The following is a 22,500-nucleotide window of genomic DNA, read 5'->3' on the forward strand; positions in this document are numbered from 1 at the left end:
GGTCCAATACTTTCCTTCCCACGTACGACCTCTCTCGTCTCTTTACAGTGTATATATTTTGTATTGATTTTAAAAAAAATTTTGGTGGTGACTGAAGAGCCCGAAACGTTCCATGTTTGGTATTTTGTTCTTAAAAAAAAATTTTTGAGTCTTATATTGATTTTTGTATATTACTTTTTATAGTCCACAGCCTCCGCCTCCAGCAGCTTTGTGATGTATCATCATCAAATACCGAGATTGTTGGTGTCGGGATTGAGGGAGTTCAATAATAATGTTTTCTTCTTTCCTATGGCATTTTGACAGGAGGCACGAGTGTATCCAATGCTTTGGAATGTCCTAAGGATGAACAGAGAATGATCGTGTCCCTGGATACATCCCAAATGGTATGCTGGCATCACTGGGTTGCTGCCATTCCTAGTCGTCAAGGAGAAATAGATTCATTTCTTTACTTTTTTTTTTGTCTTTTATATGTGCAGCTATGTGGTCTAGTGGTATGACACTCACTTTCGGATTGGAAGGTCCTGGGTTCGAGCCTCACTCGGCGCATAGTTGAGTCCTTGGAAAAGGCTCTTTACTCACATTATCTCACCATACTCAGTTGTAAAATGAGTACCTGGCCGTTAACAGCGTTGTCTTTGTCCGAAAAATTGTAATATCACCTAACAGGCGACATATCCCGTCCTACATGTTAAATACCACTAGACCACATAGCCGTTTTGTCCTGGCCCTGGCTGAGAGGGAAACAGTCAAATGTATAGTTAGTCTTGGGAGATTTGTTTTCCTTGTCAATCTCTCTGATTTGCACTGTTATTTTTTTGTTTATATATTATACATGATTTGTAAACATTTGAGTGTGTTTCTCTTCTTGGGGACTTGTGTGTGTTTGTGTCTGGATGAGACTTTTATGTGATCTCAAACTAAGTACACTTTGATAGTGTGCTCTTGGGATCTACATCTGTTTCCTATTTGAACCAATTCTACTTTGTCTTACCTTTTCTTGGGTGCCCTAATTGTAATTCTAGAACTTTTTACTATCCCATTTTCTTCCTTTTTACTGACGCTGATATAACCTTAATGTGTTGCAAGCGCTGTAAAACCCTTAAAAACATAAAACATAATTAAATTGTTATTATTGAAGCATTTTGAACAATCAGACACTCTTTTAATGTACTTATTCACGTTAATCTGTTTCTTGACTCTGAAGTTCATGTAGGGAGTTCAATATAATTTTATCTGGCTGGGTCACTTTAGATTATACATGAATTCTGGAAGTCGATACTGTGTATATTGTCTATATAAAGTAAGTTTATTTGTTACTTTAGATATCAATTATGCGGGTGGTTGGATGGGAGCATCACCCTTGAATCATATACCCATGATGTTCGCATGGGTGTACGATCCGATAGTGATGTCGTTTCTTCTCTTTACTAGCCTATCCTGCTTCTTTGGTTTGTGATTGTATTTTTGACAGGGGATATTTTTTTTCCTGTAAATCCTCTGCCTGTTTGTTCTTGGTTATTTATAATTTAGCTTATGATATCTTTAGGTTATGCTTTTGATTGACATTTGTACTATTTTTGTTAGATTGCTTGTTTTTTTGTTTCAGCGGTCTCTCATATAACCTCAATTGTGTTGGAAGAGACCTAAAGCAACAAACAAACAAAAAAAGATATCAATTATATTATCACTAGTATGGTAGTATAGCCCATCATCAGATTTAGTGCTAATTATAGTTTTTGAAGGATTGTACATATTTTCCCCAAATCTTCCTCACTTTGTCTCTCCATTGGACACATTTTCATGGGCTTGCGATGGCAGCACTGACTGGAAGAGAGATATTTTTTGGGTTTTTTTTTGTCATCTTCTTCGTCCACTCACCTGACAAAGAACAGTTAAAAAATGACAAAGTCCATGAGAGATGCGTATTTATAAAAAAACAAATGTCCTGTCCATATGGTGACAAGATTTGCATGGAAATGCTTTATTACTGTTCATCCTTGTCACCATATGGACAGGACATTTGTTTTGTTTTTCTTTCTTCTAAATGATTATTAGTTTTTCTCCAAGTTTTAAAGATTCATTTTAAAAAGCCATTTTTTTTTTAAATATATTTATTTATTCATTCAGTCATTCATTTATTCATACATTGATTCATTCATTCATATTTATATACATTCTTTCATTCACTTATTCATACATTCATTTATTCATTCATACATGCATTCCTTCATTCTTTCAGACATTTATTTATTCATTTATTCATACCTTCATTTGTTCATTCATACATACATACATTCATACATACATACATACATCACTTACATACATCATTATATCATAATCATTCTACATACATTAACATTCATATACATTATCATACTCATACATACATAAACATACATACTATTCATTAATATCATACATATAATACATTATACATACATACATACATACATACATAATCTCTATACATACACATATACATACATACATACATTACATCATACTACATAATTACATACATACATATCATACTATAATACATACATACATCATACATCTACATACATAACATACATACTATACATCATACATACATACATACATTCATATACATACATACATACATACATACATACATACATACATAACATACAATACATACATACATACATACATATACATACATACATACATACATTACATACATACATACATACATTACATACATACATACATACATACATTACATACATACATACATACATACATACATACATTACATACATACATACATACATACATACATACATACATACATACATACATACATACATACATACATACATACATACATACATCATACATACATACATATCATACATACATACATATACATACATACATACATACATACATACATACATACATACATACATACATACATACATACATACATACATACATACATACATACATACATACATACATACATACATACATACATACATACATACATACATACATTCATATCATACATACATACATCAACATACATACATACATACATACATACATACATACATACATTCATACATACATACATATCATACATACATACATACATACATACATACATACATACATACATACATACATATACATACATATCCATACATATATATCATTGATTGATATTCATTCTACATACAATACATACATAATATCATACCTATACATTATCATTAATGATACATACATACATACATTGGATGGTATATTCATTATTTGATATTCATTCATCCATCCATGTTTTCAAAAGAATAAGATCCTGTGGGTGGACACCAAGAACATGACAATGAGGGCACAGTGTGGAATCATTGGACAGGATCTGGAGAGACAGGTTAGAACAGGCCACCAGACTCATTGATTATTTTAACTCACTCAACCCGAACACCGACTATATCCGTAGTTTACCCATTTTACTTTTACCCCATGCCTACTAGGTATCCCAAACTACCGCTGTGTGGCAGGCGAATTTGCCGGGATCGATCAAAAAGTGGGGTGTTAATATCTGTCACTCTCTCTCTTGAATTAAACTTTATTTAATAAAAAAAAGGATAATATTATATTTCAATATCTGCTCTACAAGATGAGCTAAATATTTAAACTATTCAAGCTATGTGAACTTTTTAACAGCTATTCAAAAACGCCCTCATAAAGAGATCCGATTGCAAATTTTCGCGTGAAAACTGCGTACCGATCGACCGAAATTCGGTTCTCGTCACAAGATCTGCTCGCGCTAAAAGCTGAACGGACCAACAGCTGTGAAATCAAGTGTGGGAGAATCTCCTTTTAATGCCCTTTCGTGTAGTGTAATTTTTTCGTTTATAAACACAACAAAAATATTATTAAAATTTAACTGAATTTGCCCTATTTTTGACTGAAAATTTTACTCTCTTAACGGTTAATAAACGGCGAAAAAATTACACCATAAAAATCTGCAGCATTTGAAGGCTATAATATCAAAAATCCAGCATGCTGGCTTGATTCAACACATAGCGCCATCTTTAAAAGCAAAGCCTTTGTTTCCGCTTTCTCTTTCTTTCTCTCCTACCGTCCGACGCGTGAGTTGATACACTGCCGGTGACCGAGACCGATTGTATTGTAACGTTTCCAAACAGCCATCTAGAATAGTCAAAAGTGTTTCAATTATGGACATGGACTTACTTGAATTATGTGGTAAGTAAATCTTATTGTTTTTTATTTTATTATGATCGGTGTTTGAGTAGATCGGAGCTTTTCTCTATCTTGTCTTAATCTTATCATGATACTGTTTGCTCCACTCACTTTTCTGAATTAATGGATAATGTTTGTATTAGTGTTCATTCATGAAGGCTATTATTATTATTATTATTATTATTATTATTATTATTATTATTATTATCATGATTATTATTATTATTATTATCGGAGCCCACCGATAGCTAAGAATGAACGTGTCATCATTATCACTGATACTTCTAGATGAAAAATAAAATAATAGAAACTGGTCGTGTCAGTGTCCGTCCTGACTGCTAGACTTGTGCTTGTGATTGTGAGTCCTACTAGTACTAGGAAATGGAAAGTATCACACTATCGACGTCTAAGTCTAGTTGTTTCTCAATTTTCTGAAATTTAGATTAATTAAGTCAAGCTCATTCATTAAGAAATTATTGACAATTGGGACGAAATCTGGTGCACATTGTTTGATCTTATAATAATAATCTTAACAGGATTGCTCCATTCTTCATCAGGTGTCATCAATGAGTAGTATCCAACTTGTTTGTTTTTCAATCGTTTTTTAAAGATCCAGTTTCACCCATGCCATGATTGATGGAACTATTCCTATTATACTATAGTGACTCAAACTCCAGTTTAAATTTAACCTTTAACCTTTGACTGTATAGACTACTTGGTAGAAAAGCTTGTTTTACTTTGGTGCTATGACTATGGGATTGACTTGGTGATGGTTGCTTGGTATAATATCAGTTTTAGATTTATATTAAATTCTTGAATCCTGCCTATTTGAATTTGACAGTTGAGTTTTGATAGATAGTGTTGATGGTAATGAGTAATCATTTAGCGCGTTGAGCTTGTTGAAATACGGGGTAAGGCGGTGTATAGAAACTATTTATTATTATCACATCTCAAATAAGTTTGAACATTTTAATTCTCCATTTTCAGATGACGAACAAATGAGTCGTCTCAGGGCTTCATTTTTGATGAAGGGAGAAAGGTCGTAGACCTGCACTCCCACCTGTGCAAGTGACACCTGTTTGTCCAGCTTTATCATCTGCGCTTTGAAGCCAAAACGACAGTGTCTGAGGTAAGGTTTCTATGAATATATGACACATCTGTTTTCGTTGTCACAGGCCACCATTATATTTTTTTGATAAATATTTTGGTTGTTTTTGATGTTTTTTACTGCACTAATATTATCAGTACAGTGAGGCTAAACCAGCTTATGATTTGATTTTTTGTTGTAAAACACAAGGTCCCGCTATGGAGCTTTCAGATTCATATAAGTTCATGATGGTTGCCAGTAGATTTTATTGTTAACATATATGGTTGAGTTTATTTGGGTTTGTAGTTACAAGTGACTGAGTGACATAGACAAGTAAAAGACGTGTTTATGGCTCTTTTTATGATATAATTTAAGCATGCCTGCAACAGTCAGCAATTAGCAATGGGCCATGTGCTGTTGGTATAATAGCACTAGTTGAAAAGGTCTTTACTAGGTTAGACAAGACTAGATGTTTGCTATGGAATACAATTAAATTCTAAACCATCCCTGTGTTCCTCTCTCGAGCAAAGTATATTAATTTTTTCATACCTAATCCTTATCTTTTTTTAAACTTGTTGGATTCTGATGTATTATCAAGGGTTATCTTTTTGTATAAGGTTCTTTTTTTTTTCTGTTCTAATATACTAATGCATTAGTTATAAGCCCTTCAATATTTTCTGGTTATTTTTTCCCTTCTAGGTGGAACAATGGTTCTCCATGTTAAGTCCAGACTCAAGTTATCCTGTCAATAGTATCTGGCGAAAAATTTTGAAGGTGGTGAAGGCGGCAAAAGGGAAAGATAAAACGTTTTTGAATGCACCTGTGGATCTTCACCACCTCAGTGATGCCCTCAATGCCATTGGTGTAGACATGACATTGGAGAAGAACAATTTTAAAAAGACTGTTGTGTCAAAGGAAATTGCTGTGGACCTCGGCAATTTTCTCCTGAAACATGGACATACTTATGGAGACTTCCATAAATTTCTAGGAGACATATCGTCTTCTGTAATTTGCACGAGAGAGAAGTTGCGAGGCATGTATCTCGCTGCAGAAACAAAGAAGGGGAAGCTGATAAAAAATATCAGCAGGGACCCAGCAGCACTTCAGGCATGGCTCAGGAAACCCTTCTTTCCCTGTCATCTGACGGAAATTCAGCTAAACTCTCCTCCTGCCACAGCCACAAAGCCACCCTCGTCATTGCCACCACCACCACCCCCACTGTCATCTACTGTTGACTGGCCAGCACTGAGTCCTCAGCCAACCGTTTTATTTCCTTCATCTGTACTACCATCATCGAGTCAACCTTCTACTTCTACTAAGATTCTCAGCTCACCACCACCGTCGTCTACTGTTAACTGGCCAGCACTGAGTCCTCAGCCAACCGTTTTATTTCCTTCATCTGTACTACCATCATCAAGTCAACCTTCTACTTCTACTAAGATTCTCAGCTCACCACCACCGTCGTCTACTGTTGACTGCCAGCACTGAGTCCTCAGCCAACCGTGTATTTCCTTCATCTGTACTACCATCATCAAGTCAACCTTCTACTTCTACTAGATTCTCAGCTCACCACCACACCACCATCGTCCTGCATTTCTACTGTATCTGGTTCTACCCCTCATCTCTCCAGAATATTAATTCTCGGAATGTGTCCACACCTGATTCATGTTCAGCACCACTACATCATCGTCATTCACTTTTGGTTCTACCCCTCTACCCTCTACGTCTGTTTCTACTCAGAATCCAGCCAAACCTGAATGTACCCCTGCATTGATCACTTCTGTTTTATTGCCAGAATCTTTTTCAGAGTCCCACATCCCACTTTCTTCCACAATTGTTAATGTTGACCATGTTAGAAGATTATCAAAGTCTGTCTCTTCCAAAAAATTGTTTTCATCTATAAAGTCGATTCATCAGAATGTAATATTTTAAAGAAAGAAATTTTTAATTTAAAATTAAAGAACAAAACTTATGTCCGATAGAGCGGCAAATATGAAACTTTTAAATAAAAAAATTCATGAATGGCGTAAGAGTGTTTTGCATGATGAGGAATATAGACGGTCTATGTACACATTTTTTGTATTGTAACGCGCATTTTTTGCTTGGTCTATCTAAAGCTGTTGAGAGTGCTGTGTTAGAATTTGAGAGGGATGTAATTAAAGAGGGGGGTTCACTTGGGAGGACAGTCAGCAAAAGTTTAATCATTTTCAGTCTAGTATTGGTAAAGAAAGTGCAGCCTTACGTGCTATAAGACTAACTGCAGAAGTATTGGGACCTCGGGGGGATGAGTAAAATGGGGCAAGGGAAGAATGGCTAAATTATTGTGAAGCTAATAATATTAAGTCTCAGTTTTGCAGTTTTAGAAGTAATCGTTTCAATAATATATTTGAAAATGCTCATGCTCTTTTGTACCATCATAAACATGTTCTTGATTTTCTAGAAAATGAAGTTTCAGGTGACAATTTAAAGCTTCAAAGTATTGTTGCAGATTTGAGGGATAGTAGGGTAATTTCTTTAGTTGCTGCTATTTCACTGTTTAATCTGACTATCACTGGGCCATACTGGGAGTTGATGAAAAGTAAAATTCCTTATGGGTCATTCCCCTCTTATGTCAAAAAGATTGATGTTATTTTTGAGAAATTTATTTGTTAAAGACGATTACTGATGATGAAGCAGAAGCATCTTTTTTGTCAACTACTGTCAAACGAAGAAGGGTTTCAGATTCTGATGTTGATTGAATAACACTATGAGATTAAATTCAAGCTTCAGTTTAATTACAAAACCAGATAGAATGGACGTTTCAGGTTTCTCCTTTGTCAACAAACAGGATGAACCAAACAGTATAGATGATGTGGTAGTGCCGTTAAGTTGAATGCGTTTGTTGGTAAAGGGGAAACACGAAACATCCATTCTTCTATCTGTTTTTATAATTAAATTGAAGCTTACATTCAATTTCACATTATTTATCGCTTCGAGTAGCAACATTTACATTATATTGGTTAATGAAATTATGTATCTATTTCCATCACTTTACATTTGATCAGTGACATGCTTTGTTTAAACAATTGTTGTTTCTCATAATTATGTAGCTTTTCTGATTATTACATATGTTTTATTTACTCATCATGTTTAGCGTCAAGCATGATGGCTTTCTATTATTTCAACATTTTTAACACGTCTGAGTGTACTTAAACACTTTAATATGTTTTTTTTACCTGGAAGTTCTATTCATACAAGTAAGGGAGTCCAATATAATATCTATTTCTATTTAAACATTTTATAGATGCATTTAAAATGTGTATAGTGGAGAGCCAATGATAACCCTTATACTCATACTGATGTTGGGCTATTAGACCATAATAGCAATATTATAGTCTGTGTTTAAATTAATCTTTATCATTTATAGGCTATGTGGATATGATCAGCTTCCAGAGTCCGCGTATGTATAATCTGTTATTAGATATTATATTGGACTCCCTGTATGAATATGAACTTCCGGGTAAAAAAACATATTAAAGTGTTTAAGTACACTCAGGCGTGTTAAAAATGTTGAAATAATAGAAAGCCATCTTGCTGACGCTCAACATGATGAGTAACAAGAGCGCTAAGATAGGTTTGCCCGGTGTCTGTGCATTTATATGCATTAAAGCGTGTCCTTATACCGTTGCCTTAGTTATATAAACTAAAATGTGTTAGGGCAGGGCGTTGAATTTTAGGTTGATTGTTGAGGTGTCTCAAAATATGTACTTATGGATAGGTATAAATTTTCATGTTCGTGGGTTGCATTGGATATTGTATGCTTTTGTGTACTGACTTTTTTGTCTAATGTTTTTATTTATTTATTTTATTTGATCGACTGTGCGCCACCAGTAGGTGCAGCATTAACTTCCATTATTGTGTTAGGTCGTGGTATGAATTTTTGACTTTTCCCCCTTTTTGACATATATTTCTGTTGATTTTCGAGAGCTTAAATCTTGATTTCTTCTCATAACTCTGTTTTTGTCATTCTTATTGTGAAAAGGACGTAAAATTTGGATTCCCCATCCCTCAAATCATTTGTATGTCAAGTTTCATAGCCATATCTCATCATTTAAATTTTTGGTAGCGGAAACACTGTTTATTTCTCAAAATGTCTTCCTTTGGCGATTTCGGCCTTTTTTCGAATTTTGAGACGTAAAATCTCAGTAATTATTGCCTCTATCTCTCTGAAAAAAATTGGGCTTACTGTCTGGTGCCAGTTCTAAGGCTCAGATAAGTTTCATGCCTTAATTTAGATTACTGACGAGTCTGCAAAGTGCCGAAGATGGTACATCTGGCGATTTCAGTGAAATTATTTTCACGCGGGTCATGTTTTTTCTTGATTTTGATGCTGTTTAGTAACTGAATTATACTAGGTGAATATTTGTTTGAGTATTTTTCTTATTCTCTATGTCCATGGCTTGCGATTGCTTGCAAATTATTCAATTTTGTTATTATTTTGTTTGTTTTGATGCACCTTAAACTTGCTGTTTGGTAGCATGTTCTGTTGGTGTACGAAAATTACAAGTTATTAAATAAATAAAAAATTCGTAACTTTTTTATTTGTTGTCCGATTTTAATCATTTAAAGACTGTTGTTCATGGTTTGACAATCTGTATTTGTTCAATTCAAAATAACAGCAGTTTTCTGCAGTTGAAATTTTAGTTTGGGATACCTATGCCTACTTATTACATTTTTCTGAGACACATTTTAGGTGTGGTATCCAAGCTAATGTTTTTAGTGTTTGCATGTTATTGGTAGTTGAATAAAACTATCTATGTACATGCTCATTTTTAATACATTTTTTCCAATTTTGAAAAATATCAAAAATCTTATGGATTGAGTGAGTTAGCATAGCATGGGTTGTTAGGAAAGTTGGGGGGGGGGGGGGGGCTGATAGCTCAGTGGCTATGGTACTCACTTCACTAGCAAAGGGAAAGAGACAGATTGGGAGAGTAATCAAGATTTTTCTCTGATCCCCCACCTATCCACCCAGTAGTGATTGGGTAGCTGGGTCTGTTAGATCTGATGGAAAGTACTTTGTGGTAGACTAGCGTCCTATCCAAAGGATAGCAATCAATTCCTATGTCCATTTCACACTATAGAAACTGGGATGAACTCCAGATCTATGGGCCTATGGCTCAAAAGGATACTCCTTAAAGAGAGTATTCAGCTTTAAGGAGAAGGTGTGTAAGAGTGAAGCAAATACATACTTATATGATTATTATTAGTATTATTATTTAAAACAATATTTTTGGGGCATTTTTCAAATTGATAATTTACATTAATTTACATTGATCAACAAATAACCTCAAATTGAAAACATACCGCTGTCGAGTGAAGGCTGGTGAAGAGATTTGTGCGGCTATGTGGTCTAGTGGTATGACACTCGCTTTTGGATCGGAAGGTCCTGGGTTCGAGCCTCGCGCTCGGCGCATAGTTGAGTCCTTGGAAAAGGCTCTTTACTCACATTCTCTCACTGTACTCGGGTGTAAAATAATGAGTACCTGGCCGTTAACAGCGTTGTCTTTGTCCGGAGAATTGTAATATCGCCTAACAGGCGTCATGTCCCGTCCTACATGTTAAATGTTGCTGGTGACCAGGGACCCCTTGTAAAGCGCTTTGAGCACATTTTGTGGATATTGCGCTATTTAAAGGCGCTTTTCAGCATTCTGGTCCAAGGTTGTGGAATTTGCTACCACATGTGATACGCTCTTCATCTCCATTAGAGGATTTCAAGCGTCGGTTGAAGACATTTTTTATTCAGACAGGTTTTCTGTTGCTTGTGTGTATAATTAACATTGTTAGTGTACTGTGTTAGGGCTTAACCTATGTTATGTGCCTTGAGCCATCCAGATGAAGGGATGTTTGGCTTTATTATTATTATTATTATTATTATTATTATTATTATTATTATTATTATTATTATTATTATTACTATTATTATTATTACATTGTAAAGTGCCCAGAGCAAGTGTTTACATGAGCGCTATATAACTGTGTATTATTATTATTATGATAATTGGATTGTGAAAAAATACTGTTGGTTCCATTTGTCTTACTTTGTTATCGTGTCAATAAACGTTTATCTCCTGTCCATGCAGACCAATCAATCGACTGCTGGACGGTGTGTAATGGTAGCTATATGTGCTATGCACATTTCAACAATATATTTAATATTTGCTTTATTTTAGTCGTTTGTTTGGTTTGATATATGAATAAGAAATTGGTATGAATGATGAAGAGGTATACTTTTAATACATGAGGGGGTTCTCATAGCTCAGTATGGAACGTACTCGCTTCACAAACAAAAAGACTTAGGTCGATCCCGGGTGATGTTGAGATTCTTCTGACAATCCCCCCACTCCTCCACCCAGCAATGGTTGGGTTACTGGACTTGATTTGTTGAATCTGGCAGAAAGTGTGATAGAATAGCATCCTATCCAAAGGGTAACAAGCAATAAATATCTATTCCACGCTATAGAAACCGGGATAAACCCCAGCTCCATTTGCCTAGTGGCACTGAAGAATTACCTTTTTTTTAGATATGTGATTGTCACCATAATGGTATTGCTCATGATAAGCTTTTTGTAACATTTGGACTTGGAACTTCCCCAGCTTGCTGAGAAAGGCATGTGCACGGGGCACGAACCAGACTCCATGGAATTCAGCACTCTTGGAGGTTGGGTGGCGACCAGGGCATCTGGTATGAAGAAAAATGTCTATGGAAACATTGAAGATTTGGTAAGGAAATCCAACTCTAAAAGAAGAAAGAAAGCCACTTCAAAAGAAAAAAGAGATTGAACAAATATTAAGCTTTTATACAGCGCATTATCCACTAAACGTGCTCAAAGCGCTTTACAAAGGGTCCCTGGCCAACAGCAACACTTAACAGTAGACGGAACATGACGTCTGTTAGGCGATATTACAATTTTTTTCGGACAGAGACAACGCTGTTATTGGGCAGGTACTCATTTTGCACCTGAATACAGTGAAAGAATGTGAGTAAAGAGCATTTTCCAAGGACTTAACTATGCGCCGAGTGAGGCCCGATCCGAAAGTGAGTGTCATACCACAAGACCACATAGTCGCACATCTTTGATATGGTATGATTCATGATATCCACTAATTTTGTTTAAACTGCTTGAAAAAGGTCTATCAATCCATGGTGGAGCAAGTGGTGTCAACTGTACGTAAAAAATGTGTATTCTTTCATGTTTTCCTTCATTGTACGCATCAGGTTTGTACCCATGATTCCATTTCTATTACTGATGCCCCTTTGATATTTATTGACACTGACACTCTTTTAGAGTCTAGACCACTAGGTTCACATCGGGAGTTGAATATCATATTATCTGGCTGGGTCCTATCAGATTTATATGTGGATTCTCGAAGTCAATTCTATTTATAGAGTCTATACCAAGGTTGCCAATATTTCTGTATATTTACGGAATTCAGTTTGTTTTAAACCCTCAGTATGTTTTCCAATCATCTGCTGAACGGAATTAAAGTAAGTACAGAGGGTCTTTTTACTGGAGTTCAGCACCCGTTTATGTGTTTGCCTAAAATTTCAGTAACTGTTTGCTTCCTGAATTGGCAACCCTGCTCTAAATTAGAGTTGAGTCTAAAGAGTAAATTTCTTCATTGATTTAAATATGGATGATGATATTTTGGTTTTATGGCCTAATTGATATAGTTTTGGAAGGATTGGATGCAGTAAACAAAAAAAATCTTACTTATTTTTTCGTCTCCATTCGACACATTGTCATGGCTAGGGTTGGCAACTCTGTGAGTATTGTACATATCACAGATCTCAGTTTTCTGCAGATCCGTGGAAATCCGTGGTTTCAGAATTTTTCCGAGGTTCACAGCTGATCCGTGATTTTAGTTTCCGACCAGCCGTGGAATTAAAAATAAAAAATAAATAATTGAAAAAAAAAACAACAACTTTGTTTTCATTGTGAAATTGATCGACGTTTTTGCTTTCCTGTTGGTTTCAATTCCACTCCATTTATTATTTATTTGATTGGTTAGTTTTGGAAAATTTGATAGTCTCACAGGCCTGTAAATTTGCTGACAATTTCCATGTTTAAGGGGTTTAATAATCATGTTTTAATGCTCTTTTTGTCCTAAGTATACTTTTTCATTTTGTCTCACAGCCTATTGAATTGGTAAAATTCTAAGAAAATATTCCAGGAAATGGGGATCTTTGCTCATGTTATATTGAAAAGCTCCGACCTGGACCCGAACCCAATTACGTGTCGCGGATTTTCAGGCCATTTATTTCAGGGGACAGATGCAGGCCTGGTCTCAGCAACCAATGTATGCATATTTTCTTCAATTTATTCTATAGTGGGTTTTCAATTGTTGGTCGCAAAAATTTTCTGTGGTTTTCACAATTTTGAGTTGACAGCCCTGACATATCAGGTGACACATACATTTGGAAGGTACTGCTTAATTCATTTTCAAACAATTTTTTTACGTTTATACAGATTAATGGGGGGGGGGGGGGGGGAAGTGCCTGAACTGTTAAGGACGGTCCCGGGTTCGAGTCCCGCTTCACACACTTTAGTTTTTTTCCTTGAGCAAGATTATAAACCCCCAATTTGCTCACTGGGTGATTCCTGTTGACATCAGACATCTTGTATGATGAATTATCTATATTCCTTCATGGAATTCCAAGGCGACGATTTCTTATGGTGTCGTGACAGAAGGGCATCATTTTAAATTTTTATACAGATTAATATTAATATATTAGTTTTGAGGCAGCAGCTCATAAATTTGTAGTTAATGAAAAAACTGAAGCAAGACAAATGTTCCTGTTGAAATGTTTGTTGTTGTTGTGATGATTGTCAATGTTGATGATTGATTTCTTGTAGTGATGATTGTCAATGTTGATGATTGATTTCTTGTAGTGATGATTGTCAATGTTGATGATTGATTTCTTGTAGTGATGATTGTCAATGTTGATTGATTTCTTGTTGTGATGATTGTCAATGTTGATGATTGATTTCTTGTTGTGATGATTGTCAATGTTGATGATTGATTTCTTGTTGTGATGATTGTCAATGTTGATGATTGATTTCTTGTAGTGATGATTGTCAATGTTGATGATTGATTTCTTGTAGTGATGATTGTCAATGTTGATGATTGATTTCTGGGTGTGATGATTGTCAATGTTGATGATTGATTTCTTGTTGCCAGCTGGTCCATGTCAAGATGGTGACACCTAAAGGAGTTCTGGAGAGGAATTGTCAAGTCCCCCGTATATCCTCTGGTCTGGATATCCACCATTTCATTTTGGGATCCGAAGGTTTGACAGATTTGTTGAAAAAGAAAAGAAAAACTATAGACAGATATGAACATACCATCTTCAATAAAGAAAATATCAAACACACAATATTTTGCACTCAAAACACTTCTTTAGCCAATAAGAGGAAGAGTTAATAATAATGATAATAATAATAATAATACTTTATTGCATCCCAAGAAGGAGATTTTTTGTACAGACGTGTTATAATTTACACCATCAGATAAATAGATAATGGAAATATGATGTATATATAAATAAGGAATGGTTTCACAGCCAGAGTTGTGCTTTATATATGAATAATTTCAATTGTAAAATAGTTAAAATTGTCACTATAAATTGAACATTGAAAAGATATTTAGATTTACCAGTAATTCTGTGATCATTGGGAAAAATTTAATATGGACTGCACAGAGAAATTTGATCCCCAACACTTTTTTTTTTGTTTATTTTTTAATATGTACGTAAATTTGTCTAGGTCTTTTATCAATGATTGTATTTATTGTACGTTGTTCTAGGCACTCTGGGAGTTGTTACAGAAGTCACCCTTAAGATACGTCATCTACCTCAGTGTAAGAAATACGGATCCATCGTCTTCCCAGACTTTGAGAGTGGTGTCAAGTGTTTGAGGGAAGTTGCCAGACAGGTAAGGACAATAGGAATAAATAAAAGGAATAGAAGAGCTTAAAAAAATAAAAAGAACAAAATACCGAATACGGAACATTTCAAGGCTCAAAACTCCAGCCACAAACAATAAAGCAAAAAATGATCCATACCCTGATCTAGGGATCAGCAAAAACCCAATTCGTTTGACAGACTACTCTAAATTCGTGACGAAATAAAAACAGATTTTATGCCAGACAGGTAAGGAAAATAGGAATAAACCAAAATGAAAAGAACAGCTTCCAAAAATACAAAAAAAAACACATAAAAAAACTGAGATACCGAATGGCACATTTTGGGCTAAAAACCCTTCTTCATCCATCAACAAAAAAACAATACAAAGAATTATCCCACTGCGTGGCATTTTCCCCTCTGAGTGATATTTCAGTGCTAGGTCAACTCAACCCCATTAGTGGGGTCAGCCCATGGGTGGAACAGGTAGCGGTCAGGGGATATCTCTGATGCTGCTGATGGTAATTAATTGCTGCAATATTTCATGGTATTGCTCAGTTGCTAACACAATATGAAAATTGTTCCCTCACCACAAGCAAAGCAAGGGTTTCTTTCATCATGTGCCATGGTTGATAATAATGTATCCTCTTAAGGCTGCTCATAAGAGAGGTGTCAATTTAGTGGTTTTTGAGCTATCAATGAAATTAATGTGTTGTAATTTGGATAATAATAATTTAATTCCCAGCGGCAGAAAGTGTTTGAAACAAGCATCATTGTAAAGTAAAAATGACGATCTTGACACATGCTAAGTTTTGTTGTCCGGGCAGTAAAATCTTAAAAGATATGAATTTTTTATTGTAAAATTCTTATTTGGCATGACTTGATGAGATCCTCATTTTCTATCCCACAGTATTCCATGCCATGAATTATGTCCAAATATCAGTTTAGGAATAATATATAAACCATTAGACGAAAATAGTATTAATCTTATTTTTTAAGCATTTAACTGATTTAAAAATTATGTAGTTTTGGGCACAGTTGAAAGCCAACTTTTCAATGGCTTGATGGCTTTTTTCTATACTTAAATCCCTTACGATTCAAGTCAAAATTATATCTTTTATAAATGTTAGGCATTATTGTTTGAAGATGTATACTGTTATGCTTTTGCGTGGTTGTCTCAGGAAATGCCGACTTTATAGTGTCATATAGGTGTCAATGTTTAGGGTCATTGAAATCCATCTCAATTACTCGTGTTTTTGCATGTTGAATAAGTAATATAATGTAAGTTCAAGTTCTCCTTTTGTGCACAAGTGAATGTGTTAACTTTTTATAGACTGAAGCGTCCAGATGACTTTATAAGACAATGACTAAATGTGTATTCTTGGAAGAAAGGAGATGATTCTATATAACCTATGTGGACAGTGTGTTCGTTATGAATGTAGTTGGTCAATAAGAAGAAAAAGGTTGCTACTTGGAATAAACTATATGTCCTCATAATTTTGAATCCTCTTTTGTCCACATACTATGTCCGTCTGTTTGAGCAAATGATTTAATTTAACAGTACCAGTGCTTAGTGTTAGTTGTAATTGTTGATTGTTACTGCAATATTTGTAGCATGTCCAGTAACCTTGTTGGGTGGTTGATTTTTTTCTTGTAAAGAGGTCATACTGGCAGATTGATAGTAAATTGAGATATTGACATCATACACAATATTGGTTTTTAGTTTTTACTGGTCAATAAAATCTTATCCTCATGAGTTATTTTACTACATAAAGACATAAATCATATCAGTTTACTGTTATGACCAACACAGCTGTTTGAGAGGAATAGAAGTGGTAAAAATATATACAGAATTCACAAAGCCATGAATAAATCAAGAAAATCAACTGCCAATATGATCGTAATGCACAGGAACATAGATGCATAAATGTACTTTTAATATTTATTAAAATTCTTGAGATACTGCGCTGAGTTTTGAATAACAATTTTTTAATTTAAGTGCACCATAATTTACAAGCACCTAAAATTCGATCCACATTTTGTGATATTTAAAGAAAACTATTAACCACTAGAATGTCAAGTGAGCACGGATGTTTAGAAAGACAACTGATTTTTCAAATCAAAATAATGAAGTGAAAGAGTCTGTTATTGTTTTCCCGCTATACAGACATATTCAGGGTGTCCACGGAAGTCGGAAAGTTGGAAATTGGTCGGAAATTTCATACTTGGTCGGAAATGTTGGAAAAAATGAGATTAAGGGTGAAATTTCCTGTAAAATGAGAAAAACGAGTAAATTCTTGCTTAAAATGAGATATCAAATGTATGAAGGACAACTGCTGTGCACAAAGTTTTATTTTACTACTACAACTGCCACCACATCATCATCCCTGTCACCACCACCACATCATCATCCCCATCACCACCACTACCTGGGTGGGGATCCTGACCTCCCATAGTGGGCAGGGGGGTACATACTGTGTCTTCTATCCCCTTATATCTGTTTTCCAACATGCTTTCTATCATGCTTGGATTGAGAATACTTGGTTTTGGCCGGAGTCCTAGCTGGGAGGGAAATAGTCAAATGCATAATTTTTGTTTTGGGAGATGATATTTTTTTCCTTGTAAATCATCTCTCTGTTATGTGTTATTATATTTGTTATTTTTAATGTATAATGTAAGCATTTGAGTGTATTCTTCTTTGTTGGATTTTGTGCTTGTGTCCGGATGAGACTTATAAGTGATCTCAAACTAAGTGCATTGGTGGTATACTCTTGGAATCTACATCTGATCCCTATTTGTTCCCAGTTTCCCTATGTCTTACTTTCTTGGCTGCTTTAATTGTAATTCTAGAACTTTTTACTATCCCATTTTCTTCCTTTTTACTGGCGCTGATATGACCTTAATGTGTTGCAAGCGCCGTAAAACCCTTAAAAACAAAACAAACCACCACTACCACATCCCATACCATCACTACAACTACCACGTCTACCACGTCATCATACCCACCACCACAACTACTCCAACCACCACCACATCACCATGCCTACCACCACTGCTAGAACAACCACCACATCACTATCCCTAACACTACCACTATTACTACAACCACTATACCATCATCCTTCCTACCACCACCACCACTTCACTACTACTACTACAACTACCATCACATCATCATCAGTACCAACAATTCATAAGAGTATTTTTAAAAAGTGAAAATGGGGGTGGGTGGTGGCTCTTGACATTGTATAATCACATGGTACCATTCTCTAAGTAGATATTTTATATTTTGCTGTCAGTTTTTAAACTTTTAAAATTTCTCCGAATGTTGTCAAAAAATCTATAGATTATAGTCGCATGGATGAGTCATGATCTGTGCGCTGAGAAATTTCCTCCTTTTTGTGACCAGTCATTTTCACCTCTGCTCTTACTTTGAAATATGGATTGTATTGAGGTGGTAAAACCTATTTTAAGTAGGATTGTCTTTTTAAGCGTATAGAACACTGTGGGTATGGCAAGAATTGATAAAACACTTGGTAGGAAATTTCACTTCCAGGTAGGAAATTTTAAGGTTGGATTTCCCTGGACACCCTGATATTATAAGACCATAAATATCCATAATTGCCCCCATTGGACACGGCACTGCCTGATACCAGTTGACCTCCAATGCAGGGAGGGTTAATGACCTCTTGGGAGTTCCAACTGAAATAGTGCTGATTCCACGCAGTGATCCATACCCTATATTAGCAAAGGCTCTGAAAGCCTAATTAACTGGACAGATTCTACTATAAATTCATGACGGAAAAACCAGTTTTTATGACAAGAAAATGGATAGACTCCAGGTGGTGTAGATCAGGGCATTTGTCACCATGAGTAACCAAGCATGAAAACTATGCTGAGAACACTACACGACACTGGCTGCCCGTTTGAGCCAGGAGTGGAGACAAAATTGTGATTTTGTTTGTTTCAACAGTCTCTGAGTTACATTGAAGAACTTGTGGTCCTCTACTCCCCAATTTGTCAGCTTAGGTCATCGGGGGTCGAGTTACATCAAGTACCAAAAAACACAGCTTACTAATTTTGGCAATAGATCTTTGTATCAAGCAGGACCTTTCATTTGGAACTCACTTCCTTTATCAGTAAGGCTCTTGCGCAGTGTTGAAGATTTAAAGAAAAAAGCTGAAAACTTATATTTTCCAGAAATTGCTATTGTAGTTTTATAATGATGCCAGTAATTCTGTGCTAGGTGATATAAATTTTCCATTGGATGTTCGGAACAATGTTGATTTCCAACCCTATTTTATATAAATGATAGATTAATTGTGCTGTGATTGTTGCTGCTTTGGTTATAACTGTTTTATTTCTGTCTTCTCACATAGAGATGTGCCCCAGCCTCTATACGACTGATGGATAACGAACAGTTTCAGTTTGGTAAGAATTGGAAAACAGTCAAGAAAATATTCTGGTCTTTGCAATTCTTTTCAATTTTTTTTTCACACATTTTCATTTATTTATTTACTGGATATTATTTGTTTGTTATTTAATTTATTAATGTATAATTTATTGATTTTTTATTTTTTTTTGCTAATTTTATTTATTTATTTACTTATTTATTCTTCAATTTCTTTTCTTTTTTGGTTTGATTTTTGGGTAAAAATACAAAACCAACTGATGTGTAAATGTTGTCATAGCTTTTTTGTGTGTTTGAATGGTCAGGGCATGCCTTGAAGGTGGAGTCCAATTCCTTCGTGACCAGTTTCATGGATGGCTTGAAGAAGTTGTACATCACCAAACTGAAAGGATTCGATGTCAATCAAATGGCAGTTGCTACTCTCTTGTTTGAGGGATCCAAGGAGGTGAGCTTTTATTGGGTTTTCTTTGGTCAAAATCATCTTCATCATCATCATTATCATCATCATCATCATCATCATCATCAACATCATCATTAATTGATTGAAATTTAACTTTGGTCCCTTCTTTGACTGTTATCAAAATACATGGGGTGTTTGTGGACTTTTATATTGCAAATCTAGCTTGTCAATTCGTTTTTGTTATAAATGACATGAAGAATAAGATAAGGATGATGATATTGCTTGATATTTATTCCCATTGGAGACAATCGTCAATCAACAGACATGTCTATCATCTTGACCTCTTTCTTCTTTCTTGTGTTTGTCCATTTATCTGTTAAAAACTGCTAAACTGTAAGGTTACTAGTTTGTTGGTTTATGGATGATTCATTCATTTGGTTACTTCACCCATAATAGATGAACACATGTATGACAGTTTTGGGGTCCAATGTGACTATTTTCTTCCACAGAATGTGGCTGCCCAAGAAAAACAGGTCTACAAAATTGCATCGACTTTTAAGTAAGGCATTTGCATCAGCATTCATTTTGCCATTGAATTTTTTTTTTTTTCTGTTGTGTTGTGTGTGTGTGTTTGTATGTGTGAATGAGTATGTTTCAACCAAAGTAATTTGTAATTTACGCGCTTAGAGTCTTGTGTCTCGGAGTTATAGCGCTATATAAGTTTTCAGCATTATTATTATTATTTTTATTATTATTATTATTATTATTATTATTATTATTATTATTATTATTATTATTATTTAATTTGGTTTAAAATTTCTCAGAATTGAAGAAAAAAGATTCCCTTTAAAAGCTACGGATTCCGTTTCAAAAGCTACCTTGAATAAAAAGTGTGGTACGGTAGTCTGGTCTGGGCTTCCTGTCCAGAGTTTGGACTCCCTGTTACACCAGTGGCCTTGAGCAAATTACCTCCCCCTTGTTTACTTTGGGGCTTATGCCTGGATCATTCCACTCTTCCCTTAGAATTCACTCTTTAGACAGATTTTACATCAGTCATCATTAGTACGAGGCAGAGTTCATCCCGATTTCTGTGGCGTGACCTGGACAATGGCAATTGCTCCGCTACCCTTTGGACAGGATGCTAGTCAATAAAAAAAAGTACAATTTAAGCCGGTTTATTGGGACGACTTGGTTCCCGACAAATGACCTAGTTTAGGGGTGTTGATTCCCGACAAATGACCCAGTTTAGGGGTGTTGGTTCCCGACAAATGACCCAGTTTAGACAAATGACCCAGTTTAGCGGTGTTGGTTCCCGACAAATGACCCAGTTTAGCTGTGTTGGTTCCCGACAAATGACCCAGTTTAGGGGTGTTGGTTCCCGACAAATGACCCAGTTTAGCGGTGTTGGTTCCCGACAAATGACCCAGTTTAGTGGTGTTGGTTCCCGACAAATGACCCAGTTTAGCGGTGTCCCTATTTAGCAGCAGCCATGAAATGGAGTGACATCTCACGTGTCAAATGTACAGTGGCATGTCTTTAATCTGGAACTCCTCCAGTCCGGATGTCCCCATAATGAGAACAGGTTGCCTGGGAAAGGATGTGGTCTGGGGGGAAGGGAGAACGTGAAGGGTGGTCACGGAAATATTAGGCAGCTATGTGGTCTGGTGGTATGACACTCGCTCTCGGATCGGATGGTCCTGGGTTCGAGCCTCGCTTGGCGCATAGTTGAGTCCTTGGAGAAGGCTCTTTACTCACATTCTCTCACCGTACTCAGGTGTAAAATGAGTACCTGGCCGTTAACAGCGTTGTCTGAAAAATTGTAACATCGCCTAACAGGCGTCATGTCTCGTCCCAAATGTTAAATGTTGCTGTTGGCCCCTTGTAAAGCACTTTGAGCACATTTAGTGGATATTGCGCTATATAAAAGCTCAATTACAATTTAAGGAAAGTTGTGATGATGTTGATGATGACGGTGACTACGATGTTACTAGTGTGCATATGTAGGAGTGTGTATATGTGTCAAAATATTATGTAATGTATGTTCTTTATAAAACAGACCTGCTAACTTGTACGATTTTGCGTATTTTAGTACGCTTTTTGGACCCAAATACGTGGATACGATTCCAAAGGATTTAGTGCGATTTTTAAAATTATTATTTAAAAAAATTTTTTTCTCAAGTATGAATGATGTTGAAAATGACATGCATGTCATTCATGTCAATTTTTGACGGTGTTTCTGAATGATGCATAAGTTATATGTTGCCGGTTTTCACCAATATTTCTCTCATAACTTTTTGAGGATTTACATAGAATTATGCATGTAAGTTAATGTGAGCTTATTTTATACTTTAAATGGCCTCATGCCACATTTAAACCTTTACCACTTGTTAGATAACAAATTTTAAGTGTCAATTAAATTT

General features: G+C 35.5%; 2 protein-coding genes across 2 annotated transcripts in view; both read left to right on the top strand.

Annotated features, from left to right (window-relative positions):
• The window catches only part of LOC144957972 (alkyldihydroxyacetonephosphate synthase, peroxisomal-like), a 50,512-nt gene that overhangs the window by 18,483 nt on the left and 9,529 nt on the right, over nt 1-22,500 (top strand). Inside the window, exons 6-13 of the mRNA XM_078889536.1 lie at nt 304-383; nt 3,323-3,403; nt 11,963-12,088; nt 14,549-14,657; nt 15,173-15,300; nt 19,649-19,700; nt 19,986-20,125; nt 20,590-20,639. Of these exons, the coding sequence (XP_078745662.1) occupies nt 304-383; nt 3,323-3,403; nt 11,963-12,088; nt 14,549-14,657; nt 15,173-15,300; nt 19,649-19,700; nt 19,986-20,125; nt 20,590-20,639 (766 nt within the window). The remainder of the gene's footprint in view (nt 1-303; nt 384-3,322; nt 3,404-11,962; nt 12,089-14,548; nt 14,658-15,172; nt 15,301-19,648; nt 19,701-19,985; nt 20,126-20,589; nt 20,640-22,500) is intronic.
• Nucleotides 5,232-6,814, top strand: LOC144957852 (uncharacterized). Its single transcript, XM_078889322.1, has 2 exons — nt 5,232-5,368; nt 6,026-6,814. Exon 2 carries the CDS (start codon nt 6,044-6,046, stop codon nt 6,812-6,814), a length of 771 nt encoding a protein of 256 aa, XP_078745448.1. The 5' UTR covers nt 5,232-5,368; nt 6,026-6,043.

The sequence above is a fragment of the Berghia stephanieae genome, chromosome 12 (genome assembly GCF_034508935.2).
Source record: "Berghia stephanieae isolate SIO BIC M18660-M18661 chromosome 12, UCSD_Bste_1.3, whole genome shotgun sequence".
NCBI lineage: Eukaryota > Metazoa > Mollusca > Gastropoda > Nudibranchia > Aeolidiidae > Berghia > Berghia stephanieae.

Excerpts from the sequence above, each read along its gene's own strand:
- LOC144957852 (XM_078889322.1), top strand. The coding sequence starts at position 6,044 with ATGTTAAGTCCAGACTCAAGTTATCCTGTCAATAGTATCTGGCGAAAA.